At 36.1% G+C, this 24,733-nt stretch overlaps 1 protein-coding gene across 2 annotated transcripts in view; it reads right to left on the reverse strand.

The window, feature by feature from the left end:
• NBAS (NBAS subunit of NRZ tethering complex) overlaps nucleotides 1-24,733 on the reverse strand; it is a 169,190-nt gene that overhangs the window by 19,702 nt on the left and 124,755 nt on the right. For both annotated transcript variants that reach the window (XM_064650553.1, XM_064650552.1), the window contains 3 exons: nucleotides 23,347-23,436; nucleotides 20,927-21,122; nucleotides 3,487-3,626 (listed from right to left, as the gene is read on the reverse strand). In XM_064650553.1, the coding sequence (XP_064506623.1) occupies nucleotides 3,487-3,626; nucleotides 20,927-21,122; nucleotides 23,347-23,436 (426 nt within the window). The remainder of the gene's footprint in view (nucleotides 1-3,486; nucleotides 3,627-20,926; nucleotides 21,123-23,346; nucleotides 23,437-24,733) is intronic.

Consider the following 24,733-nt stretch of genomic DNA (forward strand, 5'->3'; position numbering starts at 1 on the left):
ATGTTACTACACGAAGAGAATCTCTTGCCATAATAAGCATTAGTGTAGCTGGAATGTTTTAAAAATTAAGAACTCAAAAAATGTTAAAAAACATGGACTTTTTAATACAGAGGTTACAAAATTAAAAGCCTACTAAAAAAACCCTCAAACTTCAGTTCTTTTACCTCTCCTTCCTTTTGAGACTTTATAGAATGTAAACCTAAGGAAAAATGATTTTGCTAACTGCAGCAGTATTTCACTTGACCTTTTGTTCTATAAGTTTTGTTGGTTTTTAGGTGTAAAAGGTTTGATGGCTACACACACTGTGAGACATCCAATTTTTAATTAAAATCAAAACCAAAACTTCAAATGAAAGCTGGAACATGAATTTGTGACATACTATGTAACAGGCCTTCTAACAGATAAAACCTCCATTCTGAATCGATGGTCTAAACACTTTCAGACTCTTTTCAGTACCAACCGTGTAGTCCAAGACTCAGCAATTCAGTCCATCACACAACAAACGGTGAAATACGAATTGGATACTGTTCCCACTTTAGGAGAAACCCTCAAGGCCATACAGCAGGTGAAAACTGGCAAGGCAGCTGGGGTTGATGGACTTCCACCCGAAGTCTGGAAACATGGGGGCCTTGCACTCCATGCTAAATTTCATGAGTTTGTGGTGCGCTGTTGGGAACTAGGCGAACTACCGTCAGACCTTCGTGATGCAGTCATCATCACTTTGTATAAGAAGAAAGGTACTAAATCAGACTGCTCAAATTACTGTGGTATTACTCTGCTCTCCATTGCTGGCAAAATCCTGGCAAGAATACTTTTGAACAGACTAATACCCGCTATAGCAGAAGGAATTCTACCTGAAAGTCAGTGTGGTTTCAGAGCCAACAGCAGTACCACAGACATGGTATTTGTTCTCAGACAACTGCAAGAGAAGTGTAGGGAACAGAACAAAGGTCTCTATGTAACCTTCATCAACCTCACCAAGGCTTTTGATACTGTGAGCAGAAAAGGTCTGAGGCAGATTTTGGAATGTTTAGGTTGTCCCCCCAAGTTCCTTAAAATGATCATCACACTCCATGAGGATCAGCACGGCCAAGTCAGATATGGCAATGCACTTTCTGAGCCCTTTCTAATAACCAATGGTGTGAAACAAGGCTGCGTGCTAGCACCAACCCTATTCACAATCTTTTTCAGCATGATGCTCCAAAGGGCCATGGCAGACCTCGATGATCAGGACAGTACCTACATCTGATACCGTATTGATGGAAGTCTATTCAACTTAAGGTGACTGAAGCCCCACACTAAGACTTTAAATCATCTTATCCGGGAGCTGCTTTATGGTGATGACGCTGCCCTTGTTGCCCACACAGAAGCAGCTCTGCAGTGTTTAACATCCTGCTTTGCAGATGCTGCTGAGCTCTTTGGGCTGGAAGTCAGCTTAAAGAAGACAGAAGTTCTCTATCAATCTGCACTTCAGGAAGTCTTCCTTCATCCCCATATCACCATTGGTGAATCAGAGCTCAAATCAGTCCAGCAGTTTAATTACCTAGGCAGCCTCATCTCCTCAGATGGTAAGATTGAAGGAGAGATAGACAACAGGTTAGCAAAGGCATATAGTGCCTTCAGAAGGCTTCATAAAAGAGTTTGGCAAGATAAACACCTGAAGAAAAATACCACAATCAGTGTTTACAGAGCCATAGTGCTGTCTACTCTCTTATATGGCTCCGAATCATGGGTCATCTACCGCCACCACCTGCGACTCCTAGAATGCTTCCATCAACGCTGCCTCCATACAATCCTAAACATCCACTGGTCAGATTATGTGACCAATACATCTGTTCTAGAACAAGCAGCAGTCACAAGTATTGAGGCCATGTTGCTGAGAACACAGCTGAGTTGGGCAGGGCACGTCTCAAGGATGAAGGACCACCACCTCCCTAAGATCCTGCTTTATAGGGAACTTGCCACTGGCTGCCGCAAGAGAGGAGCCCCAAAGAAAAGATACAAGGACTCCCTGAAACAACATCTCAGCCTTGGCCATATTGATCAACATAACTGGTCTACTCTGGCCTCCAATTGGGAGGCCTGGAGACACACCATCTATAACGCTGTGGATGCTTTTGAGAAAGCACGCAGGATCACCCTTGAAGAGAAAAGACAATGCAGAAAGAATCGTGCCTTGCAGAATATACCACCTAAGGAGTCTTTCTGCTGTGCCTTTTGCAACCGGACATGCCTATCTCGTATTGGCCTTTTTAGCCACCAAAGCGCCTGCAACAAAAGTGGGTAGAGCCCTTCCCAAATCTTTGTTCGTGAAGCCCAGCCATGAGTGAGATGAGATGTAACAGGCCTTGTACTTATGCACTGAAGACAATTTTTGGTTTTTAAAACTGTCACTAAAGAATTTAGGTTAATGCTTATCCAGGCTTGAAGGTAAATAATCCCTACAGATTATCTTGTAATCCACCAGTTTTCTACACATGCACTGAAAAGTTACTTTTCACAAAAAGATAAATCTTAACTTTTCTGACAAATCAATGCACATAAACACATTTTAGGGAATGCAGTCCCCAAGTTAAAACAGGTTGTAATGAATACCCTATGGTAATCCTAAATAAACATCATTTAAGGACTCTAACCTAAGCACTGTCAGACATGGCACATTGTTTTTGGTCCAAAAAATTTAATAATGGTATTGCTCTCTTTGAGAGATATGTGACATTTACCTCATAAGTTTATATGAATCTTTATATCTTAGAAGTGATTATCAGTTATAGAACAACTTCTAAATTTTTTACCTTTAAATGCGTTCAGAAAGTCACAGAAAAAACCCAAAGAACCGGTAAAAAATAATGTAGTCAAGATGTTCCAAAATTAACACTTTCAGTTAATACCTACTCTGATGAGTACAATTCTGAAGTCTTAAATAATTACTTTAATTTTAAATTGTTGAGCTAGGATATGCCTTTCCTTGTATATATTCTTTTGGATACCTCACTCAGAAATAATAGGTAGTGGATCTAAAAGAGAGAAGAGCCATTGCTTGGTACTCTTATCCTCACAGACCCCCTGCAGATTGTTTGCACATGAGCTTTCAAAGGCTCTTCTGCAAAGTATAACTTTGAATGGAAAAAACAGTCAGAACTTTCTATTCTTTTTTTATAAATTTTGTTCATAGAGCTAAAAACAAGAGCAAAATATGTAATCTGAAATTTAAGCAGACAGAACACTCTCCTGTGCAAAAGTTCAGGCAATAAAAAGTTTTTCTGTCTCTGCCACAATACAGATTACATCTGCATATATAGGTTTAACAAGAAACTGATTTGAGATTCAATTCTGCTTTAAATAAACCATTTATTCTTCTCAGAATGGCCCCTTCCAAAGGTCATACTCACAGCTGTGTTTGAACTATTTGACTGAAAACTACATGACATCAAGCAAGAAGACTTTGAACTCTTTTGTTACATGACTGTTTGAAGAAATGCTCACCCGTTGCTCCTGTCCATTGGTGGCCAAGCTTGAAGTAGTAAAACCAAGTGGTGAAACTCAGACAGACTCTGACTAGACTCCAGAAGTCCCAGGAAGAGATCATACCTTTTTTCTTCATTTTCAATATCTGTCATCTCTACCTGAAGGGGACAAAAAAAAAATTAAAAACCACCTGATATATTTCTGGCCAGAAATTAATGACTTAAAAGCAATCAACAAACTATCTGTGAAGGACATCACTGTTCCAAAACAATGCAGGAACACAGTCAACATCATTTTCCCAGAAACCCATTTTCTTCCTTCTCATTTTCAGTTACATGCAAATAAAACAGGAGAGCACAAATGATGGAGAATGACTTAGGTGGACATTTCTAGAACAGTGTAACCTCACATAAGTACATTCATTGATTAGTTCACAGGATTTTATCTCTATGTTCTTCAAACAACCAAAAATGCCTTAAATTTCTTTCTCGATGTATAGACATGCACACACACACACATATTTTTAAAGAATATTTGTGCTTCCCTAATATATATTGCTCTCAGTCATGTACGAAAATTCAATAGTTTTTCCTGAATTTGCAGCATCTCATCTTTTCTCACATATGAAAGAGCCTCGAAAGATGATTCCAAATTACTTTACCCCGCAAAGAACATTTGCTAACAAGGAATGCAGTATTTCTCTGCATAGGCATTTGAACCTGAGAAAAACAAAACCCCCCATTTCATCAGTCAGCTCCTAGACAACTTTATCTTGGGAAAAGTATCCATCTCTGTTGAAAACCTGCAGTTTCTGCCAGGACTTGAATTCACGTCAATTGATGACAGGTTCTTTTACAGATAATTACTGCCTGCAGTTTGCATGGTAAAAAAGTTCCAAGTAAAAGGTCTCACTGTTGAAGGAAGGTTCCTGTAAATAAGAACCAACTTGCTACTAAATGAGAAGTAGCTTCTGTTTAAAAGTTTGGCTATCACACTAGGAGGTCTTTCACAAATGGAACAGAAACTCACTATCTATCTCACATACAAAAGTTTTTGGAGTTCAAAAATAATTTGTTACAATAACAGGGTAGCTTTCTCTGCATTATTAACACATTCTAACACTGAACTTTTCTTCCAAAGTTCAAAAAGTTCCAGAATATCAAACACTTCAGTTTCATCTTATAATTCTGGTGAAGACACACAGCATTAAATGTTAACTTTTCTGTTTCAGCCCAAGTAGTTCTAAGACATCAAACATGGACAAAGTCTTCTTTAGTTCTACATCTACTCTGAAAGATTAAAGACTGCATTCCAATCTTTTCAAAGTGGCTCTAATACATCAAGAGCAAATTTTCAAAAGAGGTTGGAAAACAAACATTACTGATGCATTTATCGAGTTGCCTATATAATCCATGACTTTAAAATATTTAGTGTTGAAAAACTGTTTGCTTCTGTCTCCAGAGTATATCTGAAAGCACCATATACTAAAACAATTTAGATAGTGCAGAAACATTTCTGAGATATGTCCACTTGAAATACTTTTTTGTACTGCAAATGTCACATAGCAGGCATCAGTTATCCACTTGTAATATCCCTAAATTCCATCTATACTTGTTAATATGAAATATTATAATAGTCAATATTTAAATTACAAGGCTGAAAAGAGAAAGGAGAAAAACAAGAAATGGTAAAAGACATGCCAACATCTAAGGTTCAAAAATATTTAGCATCTTAGCAAAATAATTACTAGCTGGACAACAGAAGCTCTCAGATTGCTTATCTGTCCTCAGATTCCTTCTTCAGACAACTAGTTGTTTAAATATTTAAACCAAGAAGCATTCTGGATGGTCCACTGAGTACATTTCGGTATATTTGCACAAACAGTATGTAACTTCAAAACACAGAATAAATGTTAAGATATCTCAAATGATAACCATAAAAATGGCAAGAAATGGCACAGACAATATTAATAGAAGAGAAAAGCTGTCACAGAAGGTGCCCCATTAGTAGTGGAGAGCAGATCAGACATCCTATTCAACATGAACTGAATTCCAATAATTCTGCCTAATGCATCTTTACAGACTTGGGTTTACTTTTTTTACAAGGTTAATTAATTTAACACTATAATTTTGAGTTTTGGAGAGCAGGATCCTTGCAATGTGATTGCTCCTGACACAGCACACATTAATTCAATCAAAGTAAATCAGAAGAATTAACTTTCTGTTCTCAAACACAGTGAATTTCTGCAGTATTTTTTTCCATAGGGCCTTTTTTCAAGCCACCTATGCTTCCCACTATGAGTAATAAAAATAAAGTGAACTTTCTACAGAGTTAATGATAAGAAGACTAGTGAAAATTCACTTTTTATATTGCATTTTAAATGCATGTCGCTTACATTTACTGTGAAACAGATGAGATTAGAAAGCGACAGTTCCTTGCTAGAAGAAAGCAATACCTTGAAGCAGCACATTGGAATGAGGTTTTAATTTATATTTATTATACACAGATATGTGTCTGTATGTATATATATATACACATATATATATAACACACACACAGAGCATAAGTTTTCTTCTGCATTGTCTTCACTTTCTGAGGCTGAGGGAGAGCATGCTGAGGAAGCAACTACCTCTCACAGCAGAGAGTATGCTCTGTGCAAAAAGGTAGAAATTCCATCTTAAGAAAGGTGAAAGCTAGCTGAGTTGCAGAGGTTAGTCAAGCCTGTTATAGTGTAATAACAGTGCAAAAAAAAAATCCACTTTTAATTGAACACTCCCTTTGTAGTGATTTTGGATGATCTATTCAGATGACTCTGAATGTTGCAACACAGTGTAATGGGATAATATAACTCAGCTCCCCCTTCCGTTTTTTTTTAACAAAACCCAAAAACATCTGCCTAAACCACTCAAAGGTTAACCATGCAAAGATAACCTGCCATGAACTGCTCAGAGCCCTGATAACAAAAGCGCCTGTAAAGAAAATCTGTCACTAAACAGAATAACGACGCCCATAGTCAGACTTGAACTTCAGATGAACCCAAAGAAATATGAAAAACAAAAAAAAAAAAGAAAAAAAAACAACAAAAGCAAGGAAAAGGAAAGCAAGGACTTTCAGTTTTAACAACAGATTTGCTCAATTCTGACTTGATTTTTTGCAGTTTCAGGCAGTCTCTTTGGCAGCAGAACACATCTGGCTTCATGCTTCTCATTAAAAGGCTGCACAAATATTTACCACAATGGGAAAATCAATTAGGGGAATTAATTGTAGAAATTATACTCATGATAGATTATAAAGCAAAACACAAATTAAGTAAAGCCCAAACCTTATGTTAAACTGTTAAAATACGCAATTTCATTATCGAGGGACTACACATGTTCAGAATCAAGAATATGCAAACATCTGCATATGTTAATTTTCCTTTAAAAAAACATACAGGAAATTTATGTTTGTGTAGCCTGTACAAACTACACAAACAACACCAAGTGCAGCTTACAACTGCATTTGATACTATCAGTGGTCTGAAACAGTGCAAACCCCTCTTAATCCTATGTTATCCTGAGAACTTTACATCTTTTCCCAGTTTCTCGTTACTAGGTAGCAGCTGTTAGGATTGCCCATAAAGGAGTTCTGACTCCAAAATCAGGTCACCATTCCCAAATAGTGACCAAGACAGAAAACAAACAACATTTCAAATGGGAATGCAGATTGCAGCTATGGCCTGTAACAGCTGCAACATGCCTGAAGAGTCGGATTTTTTTTGTTATCCAAAATAGCGTACTTTGGGTGTCTTTGAGCACAGCCACATGGTACACTTCATTGAATTACATGATTTTAGCCATCAAACAGCTATTTTCTCTCAAGTAGTTATGGTCTGTTTACCAATAGCAGAGCCTTGTCATAGCACATGTTCAGTCACCTGTCACTGTCTTACAGGGACAGTCTTGAACTGCTCTGACTTGCAAGTCTCAGGAAAACTAGCACTCTTGAAGAAAAATTTACTGCTGAAGTCTAGCTATTTATCAAACAATTGGCAAAAATATCTCAGATAAGATTCCCAGAAGCTTTTTAAAACATCTGGGTTTATACAAAACATATGTGATATGTATGGCATGGGTGCTTTTACTGCTACACTATAGATAAAATGAGGAATCTGGCAGTTGCTTGAGATACCTGTAATGTCTGCAACAGTACATTATCTGAGCACAAACATACCCTTTATCATCTGACTTCAGCCATCCCAAGTAAACTTGGAATGCATGCTCTTTACATCCAGTGTTGAAATTAAGACTTAGAGCACTTACAATCCCTGGTCAAATAAAAGCAACTGTTCTGCTTCATGATCAAATCTTTCAAAGACTTCATATAAGTCTTATTATTATAAGGCTCTTTCATCACATCAACACATCCTATTAGATGCCAAAAATGCTGAAACCACTCAACATACTTTATCAAGTTTCAAAGCACAGAGTTTTGACTCATCATCTTGATCCACAGATTCTTTATTGCTTTATATTCATCACATATGGTATGCATAAAGGAGTCCAAATATTAAAAGCGGCCTCTCAAGTTTGTTCTGTAGCTTCTAGAAACCTAATGTTTTATAAAAACTTAAGATGCTAAACTTGAAGAATGAAAAGCTTAAAACTGTGGACATCACACACAACTGATAAAGACAAGGTTCAGCACAGCAGGATCAGTACTTTAGTTTGGTACATTATCTCTCTGCTGAGATTTAAGTTACTTTAAAATCAGTATTTACAACAACAGTAGAATGTTGCTGTATCTAAATTCCGCCATTTAGGTATCCACTAACAATTGTTCTCCCCTCCTAAGGGGCAGATACATCTGATAGAGTTATAAATGCTTTATCGCTAAAGCTATATAATCTGAGAATCTTGTGCTGACTAAATTGGCTGACGAGAGTGATTTTTGAAAAATGGAAATGCCAATAGAAATATCCAGCCAATCCAATCCTCTTCTTCATCAAAATACAAAATGCTGCCTATTTACATATGAGAATAATGAGCAGAAAAACTAACACAGGCAGACCTCCACCCCACTCTGCCCAATGATATCTATTCTGCAAATTCCATTTTTACTCTCTGTTAGCGTGACAGAGCCACAGTTTTCATCCACAGATTTTGCTCACTACAAGGGAAATAAATGATAAGGATGTTTATAAATTAAGAATCAAGCTGCAGAAATAAGGAAAATATTTTCCTTCATCATAATTGCTTGTTTATCAAGAAAAGCCACATCCATGCTTAAAACCGAACTCCCTGTACTAAAGGCAGAGAAATTTGCAGTTTCAGAAAGGCAACTAAAAACTTACTGATTTACATGATTATAAAATTCATTTTATTACCATCCACCAGATGGTAAATGTAAATATTTCAAAATGTGTTCCTGTTCGTCACTGCAGCATAAATTTGAATTAATATGGCAATGAAAATAGAAACACTAAGCAGGCATTTGAGTAGTCCCTTATTGCTACAATACAGTTACAATTTGTCAGAACTCCCCTGTAAAATGCACTGTTTTTATTTATCTCCCCACCCTCCCCTCTGCCCAAGCTGTAGTGCTAGAGAATTCATCTATGCTGCATTTCAAAATAATAGGCAGATGTGACATGAAAGATTTTATTCAGATTCAAGACAGGGAACACTGATGCTAAAACTTGCTTCCACTCATTAGACAGGGCTTAACATGGTTTATAAACAATGACTGAAAGGATTGGTAGCAATATGATAGAATTTCTTTAATTGCCATCTTGGTGTGCTGTTCATGGCACCAAAATACAGCAGTCTCGCCTGAAGGAGTTTACAATCTAATTAGGTAAATCACTTTCTACACAACAGGCCAGTCAGGGTTGGTCACTGAAGAAAGTCGTCTTCCCACTCTGCAGGTCATCCTGGACTCTGTCATTCCCTGTTCTGTTGGTATTTGAGTGGCTACTGAAATTCTGCACAAGCATAAGTAACTGAAACCTACCTCTAGTACAAGGCTGCAAAGTTAAAAGCTTGTTACAAAGGACAAAAAAAATTACAAATTAAGTTGAATAGATATTTTAAAGTTAATTATTCACAGTATGAACACATATGTCAAATATCACCCCTAAAAAAATCCAAATCTGCAACACTGTACAACTGTTCCTGAAACTGCATAGCTACTGACTCTGCAAATAAAAGATTAGGAGCTTTTAGAGGCTATTATTTATTTCACTTTCTTCAAATTGTTTCAAAATACTAGATATCCTATTAGTCTTGATGTAAGACACATCATATACTTGTGAAACAAAGCAAAACCACAAGCACGTATTAAAACATCTTATTCAATACCTTCAAATGCCACAGCAACAGTAAACCCTTTTTGAAGGCAAAACCACAAGTTCTGTACTCCCCAACACAGTACCAGCTTCCCATCATTTCTAAACCAGGGTTTCTTTTAAAAGAAAACCTATAAATTGTGATTGAGGGGAAAATCCTCAAAGACATAACAGGGTCAGGCTGGGGAGAGTAGTAACAAGTTCGGAAGAACAAAGCACTGTGTTATTCAGCCACCAGTGTATGGGCACATGGGAAGGGAGGAAATCAAGAGCAACCATTGAGAGCAGAGCTGTAAGCTTGGGCATAGTTTGAGATATCTGGTTAAAGGCAGGTTAGTAAGAGACCTCATATTAGGTCAGAAAGATGAGGTTAAAAATCAGTGAACAATTCTGTTTTGTGAGACATAAACTGGAAGTCAGAGAGCCAGAGACAGAGAATTGGGGAACTACTACCCTTTATCCTTACTGCTTTTTCCTTGCTATATTTATAGTCTCATTCTTCAAAGTTCAAAAGGTTTTAGCACTGGAGGAAGCCATTATTGCAATCTATTTTGATCATCTACATAACTCTGTGCACAATTTTATCCAATAATTTTGCACTAAAATCACACCTTTGGTTTAAGCTACAATACTTCCTAACAGACTTAGGCATTTGATTTAAGAAAATAAGTTTAAAGTGTAAACGAGTTTGATGTCTTTCTGGTAAATTATTCCCACCTGCCAGCCAAACAGTAAATCTTCTTTATTTGATTTTATCTAGACTGAACTTATTTAATCCTGCCACAATAACATCTGAATTTACAGCTTGCCTACACAGTTATTCCTAATTAACCCACTCTGACTACCCACAGATAAGGGTAATATTGGAGTAAGTTTCATATGTTTTTCCTTTTCCTACTCTTCTTTCTCCGTCTGCTTTTTTTGGTCACTGTTGGACACAGAATACGGGGCTGAACTGGACCTTGATCTCAATGAGCACTGACACTTTTATATACTCACACACATATTAAAATTTACATTATGAAAAGACACTGGACACACAATATTTTGTTATATAGAGCTTCCCTGTGAGAACACAGGGATGCAAGTAAGCTTATAATTTTCTGTATGTGAAATGTGTACTCTCACAAGGCAGCTGAATAGGAGTCAATGAGGTCAAGCAGAAGTTGGTTGTCAAAGATATATTTTACAGACTTCCCTCAAATTTAGTATCACCTTAACATACTTGCCATAGTATTTATCAAAGTTTTGAAGTTTAAAAGATACTGTGAGATTATACCTTTCACTCTATGTCATAGCACTGTACTGCCATGTACAGAGTTAAAGGCAATTAAGAAATATAGTTCAAAGAATGCATTTATAACAGTATTGTTTTACTTACTTTAAATATTCCCTTTGTTTTAGAATTAAATTAAAAAGATTTCCTATTAAAATGAATATTGCCCAGTGACTATGATGAAGCACTGACATAATCTGCTTCCTTACTGAGCATTCAATCTCACTACTGCACTTCCTATTTTCAGAAGGCCATTTTTGAAAAGCTGATAAGAACTTTTACTTTTGACAAAACCCACAGAAACCTGTGGCTTAGATTATAAAAGTATGAGCTTACTCACACTACTGTTGTATAAGAAAAGTGCAATTTGAAGTCCACATACATACAACTAAACTGTAAACCTGGCAAATGCCAAGACTTCCCGTGCACAAGAAAATATTTCCTGTCTATAAGAAAATATTTATCTGCCAATGTGTCATTTGTGAAGTCCATCTTTCCTTTAGCAAATATGAGTTTTACTTTCTCAAAAATGTGTTCCAAATATACTCCCCTCGTGGCAGAGGAACCTGTCAGCTTTAAATAAGATGTTTTCATCTTACTTTCTCCATCTGCCCAAGTGCACATGTGGATAATCCTACTTTTAATCCATTTTGGATTTTGGTAAATGGAAACTTATGTGGTAGTAAGTCACAGCTGAGAGATGGCAACTTTTAAAAAACTGTTCTACTGGCCTCACAAATGCTCCTGGATAATAACAGGATTTAGTTCTTGTTTAATGAAAAAAACTACTATAGTTTGTAGCCTGGACCAGTGCTGCAGATTAAATTCCCTTGCTTGAAACAAGTGTTTTTGAAGCTATGTTTATGGATTTCTCCCAGTTAATGAAAAGCTAACAGCTTTATAAGGAATGTCCACTTAAAAAACAACAAACCAAAACCAACAAAAAAAAATTAAAAACCCCACCACATTGAAAGTACTGTGTCAGGGGAGGTTCAGGTTGGATATCAGGAAAAGGTTTTTCACCCAGAGGGTGGTTCGGCACCCAGGCTCTGTGGGGAAGTGGTCACAGCACCAAGCCTGACAGAGTTCAAGAATTGTTTGGACAATACTCTCAGGGACATCGTGTGACTCTTGGGGTGTCCTGTCCAGGGCCACAAGTTGGACTCAATGATCCTTGTGGGTCCCTCCCAACTCAGGATAGTCTATGATTCTTTTGTTGGTTTCCATTACTAGGTGGAATATAACCTTAGATAGTGACAGAAAGGCCTCATATCTCTCCTCCACTTGAGTTTAAGACCAACAAGGAGACTGAAATTTATGGTGGAGCACAGTTCAAGTTCCAAACTCAGAGAGAGAACATGGGCTGCTCTGTCCTATGCTGGAAGAAACAGTCTGACAGGCCAGAAGGAAGTATCTGCTATCAAAACTACAAACTGGGAACAATCCATAAAAAACGAAAATTTGAGTCAAAGGTTTTGCATGAACAAGCTCAGCATTCACTAGCCGTGCCTTACACACCAAAGAAGAGAGAACTCTGTGATCAGGCTTTCTTGCACGTTCCCCAGAGCTGGACTTCATATATTAAAAACTATTATGAATATGAGTGCTGACCACATATGCAAGCTTGCTGCATGCAGATAGTAAAGGGATGAACATAATCCCACAGGTCAAGCCCTGCTGAAACTAAAGCCAGTGAACATGATAAACAAATTATGGGATTCAAGTTTAAAAACAAATCAACCAGAAGCCTTCTGATGATGAATCAAACTAAGGCTCAGCCACATATTGAGTTCTTGTAAAATACCCAATAACCTTTTTCTTCTGAACTGATTTATATATTAATTCCTTATCTGCTTCATATGCAGCTCACTAAGAAATGCATATAGATTCAATAAACACAAATGCATTGCCTAATGCATAAAAATGAATAACTTGTATAGAAAATAAAATCCATTCATTTGTATTCTGCAGGCTGTGTCCTAATCTGCAAATCCATTTCAGCCCAGATAAAACCTCTGAGGACAGTAGGTAGATATTGATAGAGAGATAAGAGCAAATAAAGAAAAAATTATGCATTTGAAACACTTATATATCAGCTGGAACTGAAAGAGATAGGATTAACATACATGTTATTTAACATGTATATTGCTTATCTGTGAGTTAATAGGTAAAAATTTGGATTTACGTATGGCTTAAACTTAGATCTGTGCAACATGAGGGATTTAAAAACACAGAAGTAATTTTCCTTGTATGCACCAGCTACTAATCATTGTTTTATAATTCATAATTTATGTGTTGTATAGATACTCTAACATTTAGATCAGAAAAGAGCATTGGAAGATGCAGCCTAAAAATGACAAGATTTTAATCCTTAAATATTACTTTTAACTGTCAGCTGTTAAATTAGCATCAGCCATTTCCCTCCATACCATATACCAAGTGGTTCTTCAATTTAGCCTTCTGATCATCACTACCATGAAGCAGCAGTGCATCCACAAGTTCCCAGGATTCAGCTCTATGTGTAACTGCTGTTTTGATAATGGAAGTCTGCAATTCTTGCTAATAGAGGCAAAATTATTTTAAAAGCTGTTTACATGTAAATGAAAACTTGTCAAAATTAGGATTTCCAGAATACCTTCCTGACGATATGCAAAACTACCATAGTCAAAGATACATTTTTAAAAAGAAAAACTCACAATAAAGTAAGGTACTGTCTTACAGGAACATAAGGTCATTGATGTTGACTCTAATTTTAAATAATATTTCAGTACTGCTATTTTCAGTTAAAAAAAAGGAAAGAAACTCTGATTTTTATGCAAAATTTCTGCACTGTTTATCCATATTTATGACCTACACCAGGAGCACTTGAAGTACCAGGTGGATGGTTATCACAAAATTATTTACGCTGTAAAAACTAAAATAAAGGAGTAGTTCTGTTGCAGCCATAAAAATAATCACAATAATGAAGGCAGCATCATGCATCTGTCACACCAAAAGGCTTTACATAAGCACTGCAATTGGTAGCTTTCTTTTTGATTTGGTGTAGTGAATATCCTAGCAGTCACAGTCATTATAGCTGAGCCCCTGTGTAATAATAGCAACAGTGTGGAAAAAAAACCCCTCACTCTCTCAATCAACAGGAACTATCACAAATTGCTATGAAGTAAGAACTATTTTAAGAATACCTGAGCAGGACTTCTTAGATGACACTGAATTTATAGATCTCTAAATAAAAACTGTCATCTAGAATGACAGTGGATAGAATAGGAAAACTGAAAAAAAAAATCAGCTGTTGCAGTTATTAATACAAAACACTCATTTAAGATATTAAAAGAATAATATTGAAAAGAAAACTAGTTTTCAATTCACTTATATTTTCAAAGGACTTTGAACAACATTCCTAACTAGAAACCACTGAAGAACTTGATCTACTAACAGGAACAAAACCAAAACCAAACCAGTTTATGATAAAATAGTAAACGTAAAAAGTAGAATTTCTCATGGATTTATGGCTGCTTCTTTGCTTATATAAAGTATGCTTTGGTGAGACTACAAGCACTGAACAGACAAGACACTGACAAATGATTGTCAAGGCTAGCTTATATAGAAAGAAAGCTCCAATTGACTTAAAATAAAAGTCTAGGGTAAGTAAATGACCATAGGATGGCAAATAAAATTTAACAATGGTAAAGCTATTACTAAAATATACTATTTTATAATTCCCAAATCTTCGTTCGTGAAGCCTAGCCATGACTATTTTATAATTATGCTACATTAACCTAATCAAGTCAAAACCGTAACCTGAGCCTCACTGAATGAAATTCAGAGACCTCTGGTTCATGATGAAGTCAAGAGAGCAATCAAGGTGTTGAGATGCATAAGCATGGACTGAATTTTCACAAGGACAGCACACTCACTTCTCCAATTACCTTTTTCAGAAGGTATACCACATTATCACAGCAGGCTCTGAGATAGAGGGGAGGACAGTTACAGAGAGAATACACTGTGGATGAGGTAACATGATTGGAATTAGTTACTTAGACTGAGTAAACAATAGAATGAGTGAAAAAGCATAGTATGTAGAGACTTTGATTTCCTGGATTTTAATATCCTATAAAACACAGAACAACATAACATACCAAATCACATTAAGAGGTTAAAAAACCCCAACAAAATTACTGAATGGTTTGGTTTGGAAGGGACCTTCAAGATCATTTTGTTCCAACACCCCTGCCATGGGCAGGGACACCTTCCACTAGACCAGGTTGCTCAGAGCTTCATCCAACCTGACCTTGAACACTTAAAGGGATGGGGCAGCCACAAATTCTCTGGGCAACCTGTTCCACTGCCTGACCACCCTCACAGTAAAGAATTTTTCATTAATAATTAATCTAAACCTGCTCTTAGTTTGAAGTCATTCCCCTTTGTCCTATCACTACATGCCCTTGTACACAGTTTCTCTCCATGTTTCTTGTAGGCTCCCTTCAGGTACTGGAAGGCCACAATTAGGTTACCCCATAGCCTTCTCTTCTCCAGACTGAACAATCTCAATTCTCTCAGCCTTTTCTTATAGGAGTGGTGCTCCACCCCTCTAATCATCTTGAATGCCCTCCTCTGGACTCATTCCAACAGGTCAATGTCCTTCCTGTGCTGGGGACGCCAGAGCTGGATGCAGCACCGTAGGTGGGGTCTCACCAGAGCGGAGCAGAGGGATAGAATCACCTCCCTTGCACTGCTGCCCACACTGCTTTTGATGCAGCCCAAGACACATTTGGTTTTGTGGGCTGCAAGTTCACATTGCTGAGTCATGCCCAGCCTTTCATCCCACAGCACCCCCAAGTCCTTCTCAGCAGGGCTGCTCTCCATCTGTTCAACCTCCAGCCTGTATTGATACAGGGGGTTGCACTGATCATGGGGCCACTTCTCGAGCTTGTCCAGGTCCCTTTGGATGGCATCCCTCCTTCACAAAGCTTCAGCATGTTTTGTACTCGATGTATGATGTGCACCAATGCAAAAAATTTAGCAAGAGACATCCAAGGCTGATTTACAGCTTATCCACCCATTTCTTTGAAACACAGTAACAGAAGTCTGAATACATCACTAATGAGCTCTTAATTTTCCTGAAACTGGGATCAAAGCCCAGTATGAACTGTTTCAACAATTTTGCATTTATACCTTCATTACAAAAGACCTATTAGAGAAAGTGAATTATCTCCCATGAATCCACTCCAGAGCATTCTTATCATCCTCTGAAGCGACTTATACCAGTCACAGAACACTGCAGTATCCAGGGCTCACGTTCAAAACTGTCATGTGCATTCAAGCTATTCTGCTTTTCTCTCCACTTTGTCTTATTTGCTATAGTCTATATATAGATAATGGAAAATATTTCATTTGCATCTTAAAGTATTTAATTAATCATACATGCTACAATTTATGTTCCTAGAAAAAATACATTTCACATGTTTTCATACAGATAAATTGCATCCTCAAGGAATGGAAATTAGTGTTTTAAAATATTAATTAAAACTTAAATTAAATTTCTTAAGCTTAATTTTTATGCATTACCAGTAGAGAAACAATGTCTCTAGAATTATAAACAACATCAACTCTAAGTTGATAGGAACATAAATCTTTCTTCTAATTAAGCATTTTTCACAATTGAAAGATGGCTGAGGATCAAACAGATACAGCTCCTTCACCTGTATTTTGCCAGATCAAGCTAAATGCTTCCTGGGGCATTGTTTCCTGACAAACGGCTTCAGCAAAATGACTTAAGGATTTGGAAAACGCAGTGAGATTTAAGAATTCTAACGTTTAAATCTCTGATGTGAGTAGAGGTAACGGAGAAAAGCTGAAAACTAGACATTGACATTGCCATCGAGACTGGTTTTTACTAAGTCACATGAAGAAACATCAAGTAAACAGATACACATTTTTCGTGTACTGTGGGAAGAGGAACAAAACAGCAAACAAGTCTTGATGGTCAGATACAAGTTTTCAGAAAGTCATTATATATATATTGTAGTCATTTCTAAGGTTGCTGAGACACAAACTTTCATATGGCATACATGAATTGCCAATATGAAGGAAGGAAAATGTGTTATGCACATCCCCCACACACAATACAAATTAATCTGACAATTTTTCAAAGCTAAACTTTAGGAAAAAAATAAATAAGAAAAGTGCCCAAAGTTAAAATTTTAAATCCCTATTAGATATCCCTTCCAACTTTCAAAAATATTTAGCCCTCAGTAGCTCTGTATACTCCAAGATCATGAAAAAAACATAATATAACAAGATGAGGGGAAAGGCTAAATGAGATTACCTTCTCTAAATGACAAAGCTATTTGCATTTAAGTGGCATGCAAGTAGTAATTACATTTTGCATTTGCATAATAATGAAACAATTCTTTTAAGACAAGGTGTGCCTTATAGAAGCTTCACAATTAATAACTTCTTATCTTAAACTAACCCTTGATTTGCTTAGAGAAGCTTTGCTAGAGCCACTGTAACTTCCTGGGGCAAACCCCTAACTCATGTAACTTATGCCTTGACATAGACACACATATAACTCATTACCCAACACCTTACAGATGATTAGACACTGCTCTGAGGCATTACAGACTATTTATTTAGATACTATATGAAAAGAAATGGATTTCCCATCATAGATGAATAAAGATAAATTTTGATATGAACATTCTAAACCACATCTTTCTCCCTTCCCCTCAACATTTTTTAACATATAAAAAGTCAGTATTTTGACCCATATTTTTCATGCACCAGTTAACTAGAAAATTACAGAACCTGAAGAGCTCAGATAAAATTCATCAAGGGGATTAAAACAACGCATGCTTCCTCCTCCTCCATAGTGTGGGATGCTTCTGGAATGTGAATTAAAGACTCTCAAGCCTTTGAAAAATGAGGACCCCTGAATTTTTAATTTTGTTAACTAATCATTAGAGAACTGGAAATTGCCGTGTTTCTGAGTGTTTGATAGGTAGCTACTTCCATAAAGTACATTTTTAATTTTGCAAGAGCTGGCCTGTTTCCCAGCACATTGATTTGTGGGACCACTACTTACAGCACCTAGAGCATAATTAAATATTAAGTCTCTCCCTGATGTATGCAAAGTCTGACTAAGAGGATTAGTAGACACACTGAGGGTGGCTTTCACACATTTTCTGGTAATTGAACACAGTAATATCATTAAAATTATCTTTACTCAATAGATATCCACATTCATACTTCACAATAACTGCTGTTCCTTTTTCTGCCAAGGAATGGTAAAGAGGGATCCCCTAAAAGTATGTAAGAAATGCCAACTAAGTAACAATAAAACAATCTGGAAGTAAGATAATGAATAAAGCTTTGACATATTTGCAATATAAAGTTCATTTAAAAAACCCACCCAAAACTAACAACCTTTAAACAAATTCCTCTAAAATCTAAAAATAGCATTCAATCCACACCACTTCCCCATGCCATTTATTTTAATGTGATTTTTTTTTTTTAAACTACTTTGGTGGATGAGAAAGGATGACCAAGTTCATAAAGGGGTAGTGGTGTTAGAGAAATTGATGTCTACAGACAAAGCAGACAGACTGACATAGCAGTCTGTGCACGTTTGAAAGATGTAATTCCTCCTGTCTATTTCTTCATCCTGCTTCACAGCCAGGAATACCCAACAACCTGATCAAACTATTAAATTGCACTTCAGCACCCCCTTCTGCAGAATGGGGTTGCTTTTAAATGTCTTTGCACCTGAAACATTAACTTGCACAAGAGAATTGCATAATTAGTGTTTTGCCAAAGCTCATACACAAATCTCTCTGGTTTTCAGCAGCCATGTAAGTACTGACTTCTGCAGTGCTCTTGTTCCAATATCAAAGCACAAAGGACTGGGAATGTACCACTTTCAATCTGGGTATTTTATTATGCTATTTTCCCTGTTTATTAATTCACAAAATATGCAAACAATCATCAAACAAGGTCATCACTTGTTTTTTCTAGTATCAGCTGGTAGACTAGCATTTGACATCTGCTGACTAAGAGAGAAAAAAAAAAGATAAAATAAACAGTCTACATCTAAGACCACTCATTTGTTTTCTTGGACACTTGTGAAGAACTCTGAATTTCAATGACGTGTACCTAATGGACAAACTAACATGACTCTCCCGTCTAAATAACACATTAGTTACCTAGCACAAAATATTCAAACAAAACAAAAGGTTCTCATCTATCACATTTAGCTTTAAATGACATGAAAATGAGGATAGTTTTTTAATATTTTCCAGTAGGACTCTTATAATTGCACTCTGTAGCAGAAACTGAGGTGCATAAATCATGATTTTTATATATGTACATGTAAGCACAGCTTTCACTATTGCTAAGCATGAAAACTATTTCTGCACTTAGCTAAATAATAAATAGCATATACAGACAACTTTATATTACGATATTGTATACATATTTTTATACAATTATCTTTGTAGGGTTTGAGCTTATCCAGTGCAGTAGTCAAACTTTTTATTTATTTTCATTATCTACCTGTAATTTTTTTCTTAAGACATATTCTAGTTGAATGTTTTAAAATTGGAAATGCTTTTGAACTGGAAAGCAGATCACAGGCAATACAAACACTGACAAAGGATTGAACGAAGATCAAGAATCCAATCCCAGACAGATATCTGAATAGTAGTTGAAGAATTAAATGCTGGTATTACTGTGAATGCGAGAGAAAAAGTAATTTCTAAAAAAAGCAAGAAATAAGTATTTTCTTTTCTTTTTAAGATTTTTATTGGGATTATCCCCTTGGATGACTTTAGCACAGTGAGTCAAAACTGAGATATTGCTTTTGTTTTACATGAATATAAAGTGGTTTTGTGCATAGATTTTTTTTTGAGGAACTATTATAAATATACTATTTTAGTTCCACAAGGTTTTGGCATGAGAGAGGCACTTAGAAAATAAACAAAAAGTAATTCTGCTTCTGAACAATTCTACATGCAGCAAGTGCTACTCATATGATTCAAAACAGCACAAGCTTCAAAGACAAGACTAATTTGTCCTGTTAAGCCTGTAGTACATTTTCCTTGCATTCAGAAATGCAGAACCTCTAAAAATACATATGTTGATATTAAGCATTTCAGCAAAATGACTCATGAAATGAAGCGGTTAAAATATTAATAATGAATAACCAACAAGAGCCTTTTTGTATATATATAGAATTGTTAATATTCTACTTGACAAATTCAAGTGTTTCCATTCCTGAGAATATTCATTAGAAGATCCTTAATAGTCTTAGATTAACTTCTACATATACTTAAAAAATGGAAGTATTTTGCCACCTTTTAATTCAAAAGGAAAATTAACCTGTTTCAGACTTGAAAACCTGAGCTGAGAAGCACTTTGTCTCTCTTATTTGGAAACAAATAAAGAGCTAAGAGTAACTTCTTTCAACAACGAGTTTACCTTATTTTTCCCAACTTTAGGCAGTGGGCAATAACTGCCATTGTAATTCTCACTATAATGACAAACCAAGTAGAAGATAAAGAAGGTAAAATTGATGGGAAAAAAATGGTCAGAAAAGAAAGAATATATAAAAACTTTGAAGTAAATGCTTGACACGGAGGAAAATCATTACTATTTAATCAAGTTCAGTGTTATGTACTCCTGATCCCAAACAAAAGCTGAGGAGTCCCTTAACTTTGCACAGCTTTGTTTTTCAAAGAATCAAAATATATCAAACACTTGATTCAAAAGGCAAGTAGGATTAGTTCCTATACCAAAAGAATGCATCACAAGCACATACTGAAAAACAGTCTTATGCTATAATTTATAGCAATCAATACCTTTTTTTCAGGCCAGCAAGCTCTGAGAACAGCTTGTGTCCTGAAGTACACAAGTAGCCTGCTGTCCTCATCACTGAGATGGAAGGCTTGCTCCAGAATTTGCAATACCCTGATGCGAGGCTTCACTGCTAAAGAGTCATCACCACAGAAAGGTCTCAGCCACTCCAAAAGGTCATCTGAAGAAACTACTTTCTCCCTGTAATTAAACAATACTGTGTTAAACGGTCTCTGGCAATAATTCTAATGAAAGTACCACACGTATTTTTAAAACTTAACAGGTACATTCAATAGGTAACAAATACATAACACTAGAAACAGAAGAGCTGACCTGTGTGAAGCTGCAGAGAAATAAGTCCTTGTTAATCAGCTGCCCAAAGCTGTGTGGTGTACGAACTTTTTCTGAACTTCAAATAACTATGTAAATCCATCCGTAAAGTTCCATATTCTCCCACATACTACTTTGGTACCACACAATGGTGCTGAATTTCAGCATCTGAAAATCCAAGTCTTTTCACGGTGTCTGGGCCTGACTCATGCCTGTACTTCCACACCATCTGACTTTTACGGAAAACAAGCTGAAATGCTTCCATTTTAACTATGACACTTTTATATCTGAATGCTTATTCATACTGCCACCCTATATTCTTTTTCTTTCCTTACAAGTCCCTTCTTTACACTCCACATACACAAATTAATTTTTCCTAATTTTAGAACTAGGTATTTCTTTTTTTTTTCTGTAACATCTATAGCCAGCTTCATGATTATAATTCCTAGGATGATAATGATTGCAGAATGCTATAAACTTTAGAAAGAAAGAAATTAAAAAAGAGAGTCATTAAAAACTCTAAGTTTTGGGGTCTTTCTGACTTTGCTAATCATAAAAACCCTTAATCAAATAATTTGATTCAAAAAGTGTATTATATTGAATACAATCTAACTGCGTGAAAGCATTTAGGGTACACAGATCACCGTGAGCTAACCAACCAACACTTGCAGGCAGAATAATCTGTTACATCCTTCAGAGGCTATAAACTAGCAGGTAGCAAACCAGTAAATGCTATTCTACCTTTTAGCAGTATTTTAAACTCAAGCTATTTTTTTTCTTACAGGAAAAAAAAAAGCCAAGAAAGTACTTCCAGGTGGAGTGTGATTTATAACTAAAGCCCTAATGTTCCCTTATTTGTCTTAACAAGACAGACGGGAAAGTAATATCAGACAGAAAACACCAATTTAACTTGTCTTGCAGCTCTGAAATAATAAATGTTGACATCTTAGGTTTCCATATTACAAGGACTTCAATTTTACTTAGGCTTTTTATTGTCTGAATTATGCTGTTAGCTCAGAACTTCAGCTAAATTAGATATGCCTCTGCTGAACAGGTGGCATTCAAACTGTAAATTGAAAGTTTGGGAATTAAAGGACCTGCTGGAATATTTCAAGAGTTTTGCACTTCATGCTTACATATGTTTTCCTGAGGGAAAGAATTATGTTTTGTCAACTGAGTAGCTGAGGTTTAAGGTAATAAGTAAGTATTTAAATGAATGTAAACAACTCTTGTAATGATAGTGATTTTCACTCCAGCTTATTGTTTCACCAGTTAAATGTTGATGAAGTATAAAAAGACTACAGAAAGTGCATTTCAGATTAAAACAGTACTGACTTCCATTATACCTTAGAATATTGCAAATTACATTTACTGTAAATTTTTACATCAATTCAGTCTGCTTCTGTATCCAATATTTAGCTACTTAAACGTTACTGAAGAAGCCTCCATAAAGTAGTTTAACTGGTTTTGTGTGGCTACCAGAGAGTATGGGGTTTTATTACTATTATCATACATGAGTGCTTACCCTCTACATCTGGAAAAAAAAGCTAATTTTTTTTTTTCTTCCTTATCTTTACTAGGAATGCCATGGAAAATATCAGTGGGACATACGGACTATTATGTGATCTGAAATAAGGACATTCCCAAAAGAGGAGAAAAAAACTGTGGTGACCCATCTTATAGCATTTGTGAAATTGCTTCTGCACTATACCCTACAAATATCGACAAATTTATATATCTAAATTCAGATATCTGAAAGTGAATCATTATTAATTGCAATTTATCTACTAAACTGAAACGCAAGCAGTGACATAGTCCTGGCAGATGTACAATCTGCTGCAGTCACAGCTGAAAGAACATTTTCTCAATTCATCATAATATGCAGTTATCTAAATTTTAGGTTCAGTAACCTGCTTTCTTTCAAATGATCAAGAAAAGGCTTCTGTAAGGGCTTAGTTTTTGAACCTCATAAATGATAGCCCATTTTCTAAGACTTTATTCTAGAGTAAAGTGCAAACCCATTATATACATCCACAAAGAAAAAATCATCCATATTCAAAGTCTTAACCACAGAATCCATACAGGAAGCTCTTACCCTTTCTCAACACTTGCATGCACTGCAGAAATTATGCCTTCTAGGATTCCAAGTGGATCTTTCAATGTTGTAGATGAATTGCCATTTCCACTGTTAAGGAAAGACAAAGTTACTATTAAAGTGGTCCTTCATATTGTATCTCATTTCATGCATCTGTAGGATTTATATGAATTGTTCAACAATTATAACAATTTTTCACTTTCACTGCTTAATTAGTACCTTTATTTTTACGTCAAAATAATGCAAAGAGCAACAAGGAAAGAGTCGGGAAAAAATACTAAAATATTTAAATGAAACTTGAAAAGAAAAGAATAGTTAAAGTTTAGTGCTTCTAACATAGATTAGGTCAGCAAAATATACACATATAATCTCACTACCTTAAAGATCTCATCAATATCAACTAAAGAGACTCAAGGTTATACATAACTGTCACCATCTTTTCCTTTCAAATCATCTTGCAGTATCTCTCTTGGCTTAAATCAACTTGACTGTAATCTGAGTCAACAGTATCCTATCTGCTGGTTCAGTAGTCTTCTCTGGGGTCAAGCCACCCACAAAACAGCATCCACTATGCACATGCAGGAATAGAAAAATGTCCACCACCCTCCCCATCAGACATTCCAGTTACAAATACAGTTTTCTTCCACAGGTGAAAAGGTTGCAAAAACTGGGGGGAGGGGGGGGGGGGAAGTAACAATCAACCAACCAAAAAACTCAAAACCACTCCAGTAGGAAAGCAAGTTTTGGTCATAATCCAATGAAAATTACATTTTCTGCTAAGATTTTCAATAAAACAAACAGATTCGGTGCTGAGAGAGGGCGAGATTTTGCACTGGTACTCCAACAAAGCACACAGGGTCTGTCCATGGAAACCACTGCAGTGGCAAGGATGCCTGGATAAAACTAGAAAAACAAGTTTTGCCTATCTTAGTTTGTCAGTGCTGCACTAAAGACAGAGAAAGGCAGGCAAATAGTTCCCATGTTATTCCAGATGATGCAAAAAAACCAGAGAAAAAGTGCATTTACTCTACAGCTCATCACCATATCAAAGCTCTTCTGCCACTAAAAATGTCAGCCTCTTCTTATATGTGCTCTTACCAACAATGAATGCATGCCCAGGCTGCCCTAACTGTACTAAAGCCAAAATACAGTGTATAGCTGATAGTAATGTGTAAAAATAACTGCAACATTCCACAATCTTTTTGTCAGGAGTTACAGAATGTTTACAATTTTGTAATTTATTACTCGAGTTAGATAAATATTTCCTAAAAATGATTATACTATATGGCATAGAAACCTGAATTTTTATAACCTTCAATGTCTTCCTGCCTTCAGAACTTTCAATTTTTCTATTTTTATCTTAAGGCACTTCAATGAAAAATACTAG

The sequence above is a fragment of the Pseudopipra pipra genome, chromosome 3 (assembly GCF_036250125.1).
Source record: "Pseudopipra pipra isolate bDixPip1 chromosome 3, bDixPip1.hap1, whole genome shotgun sequence".
Classification (NCBI taxonomy): Eukaryota; Metazoa; Chordata; class Aves; order Passeriformes; family Pipridae; genus Pseudopipra; species Pseudopipra pipra.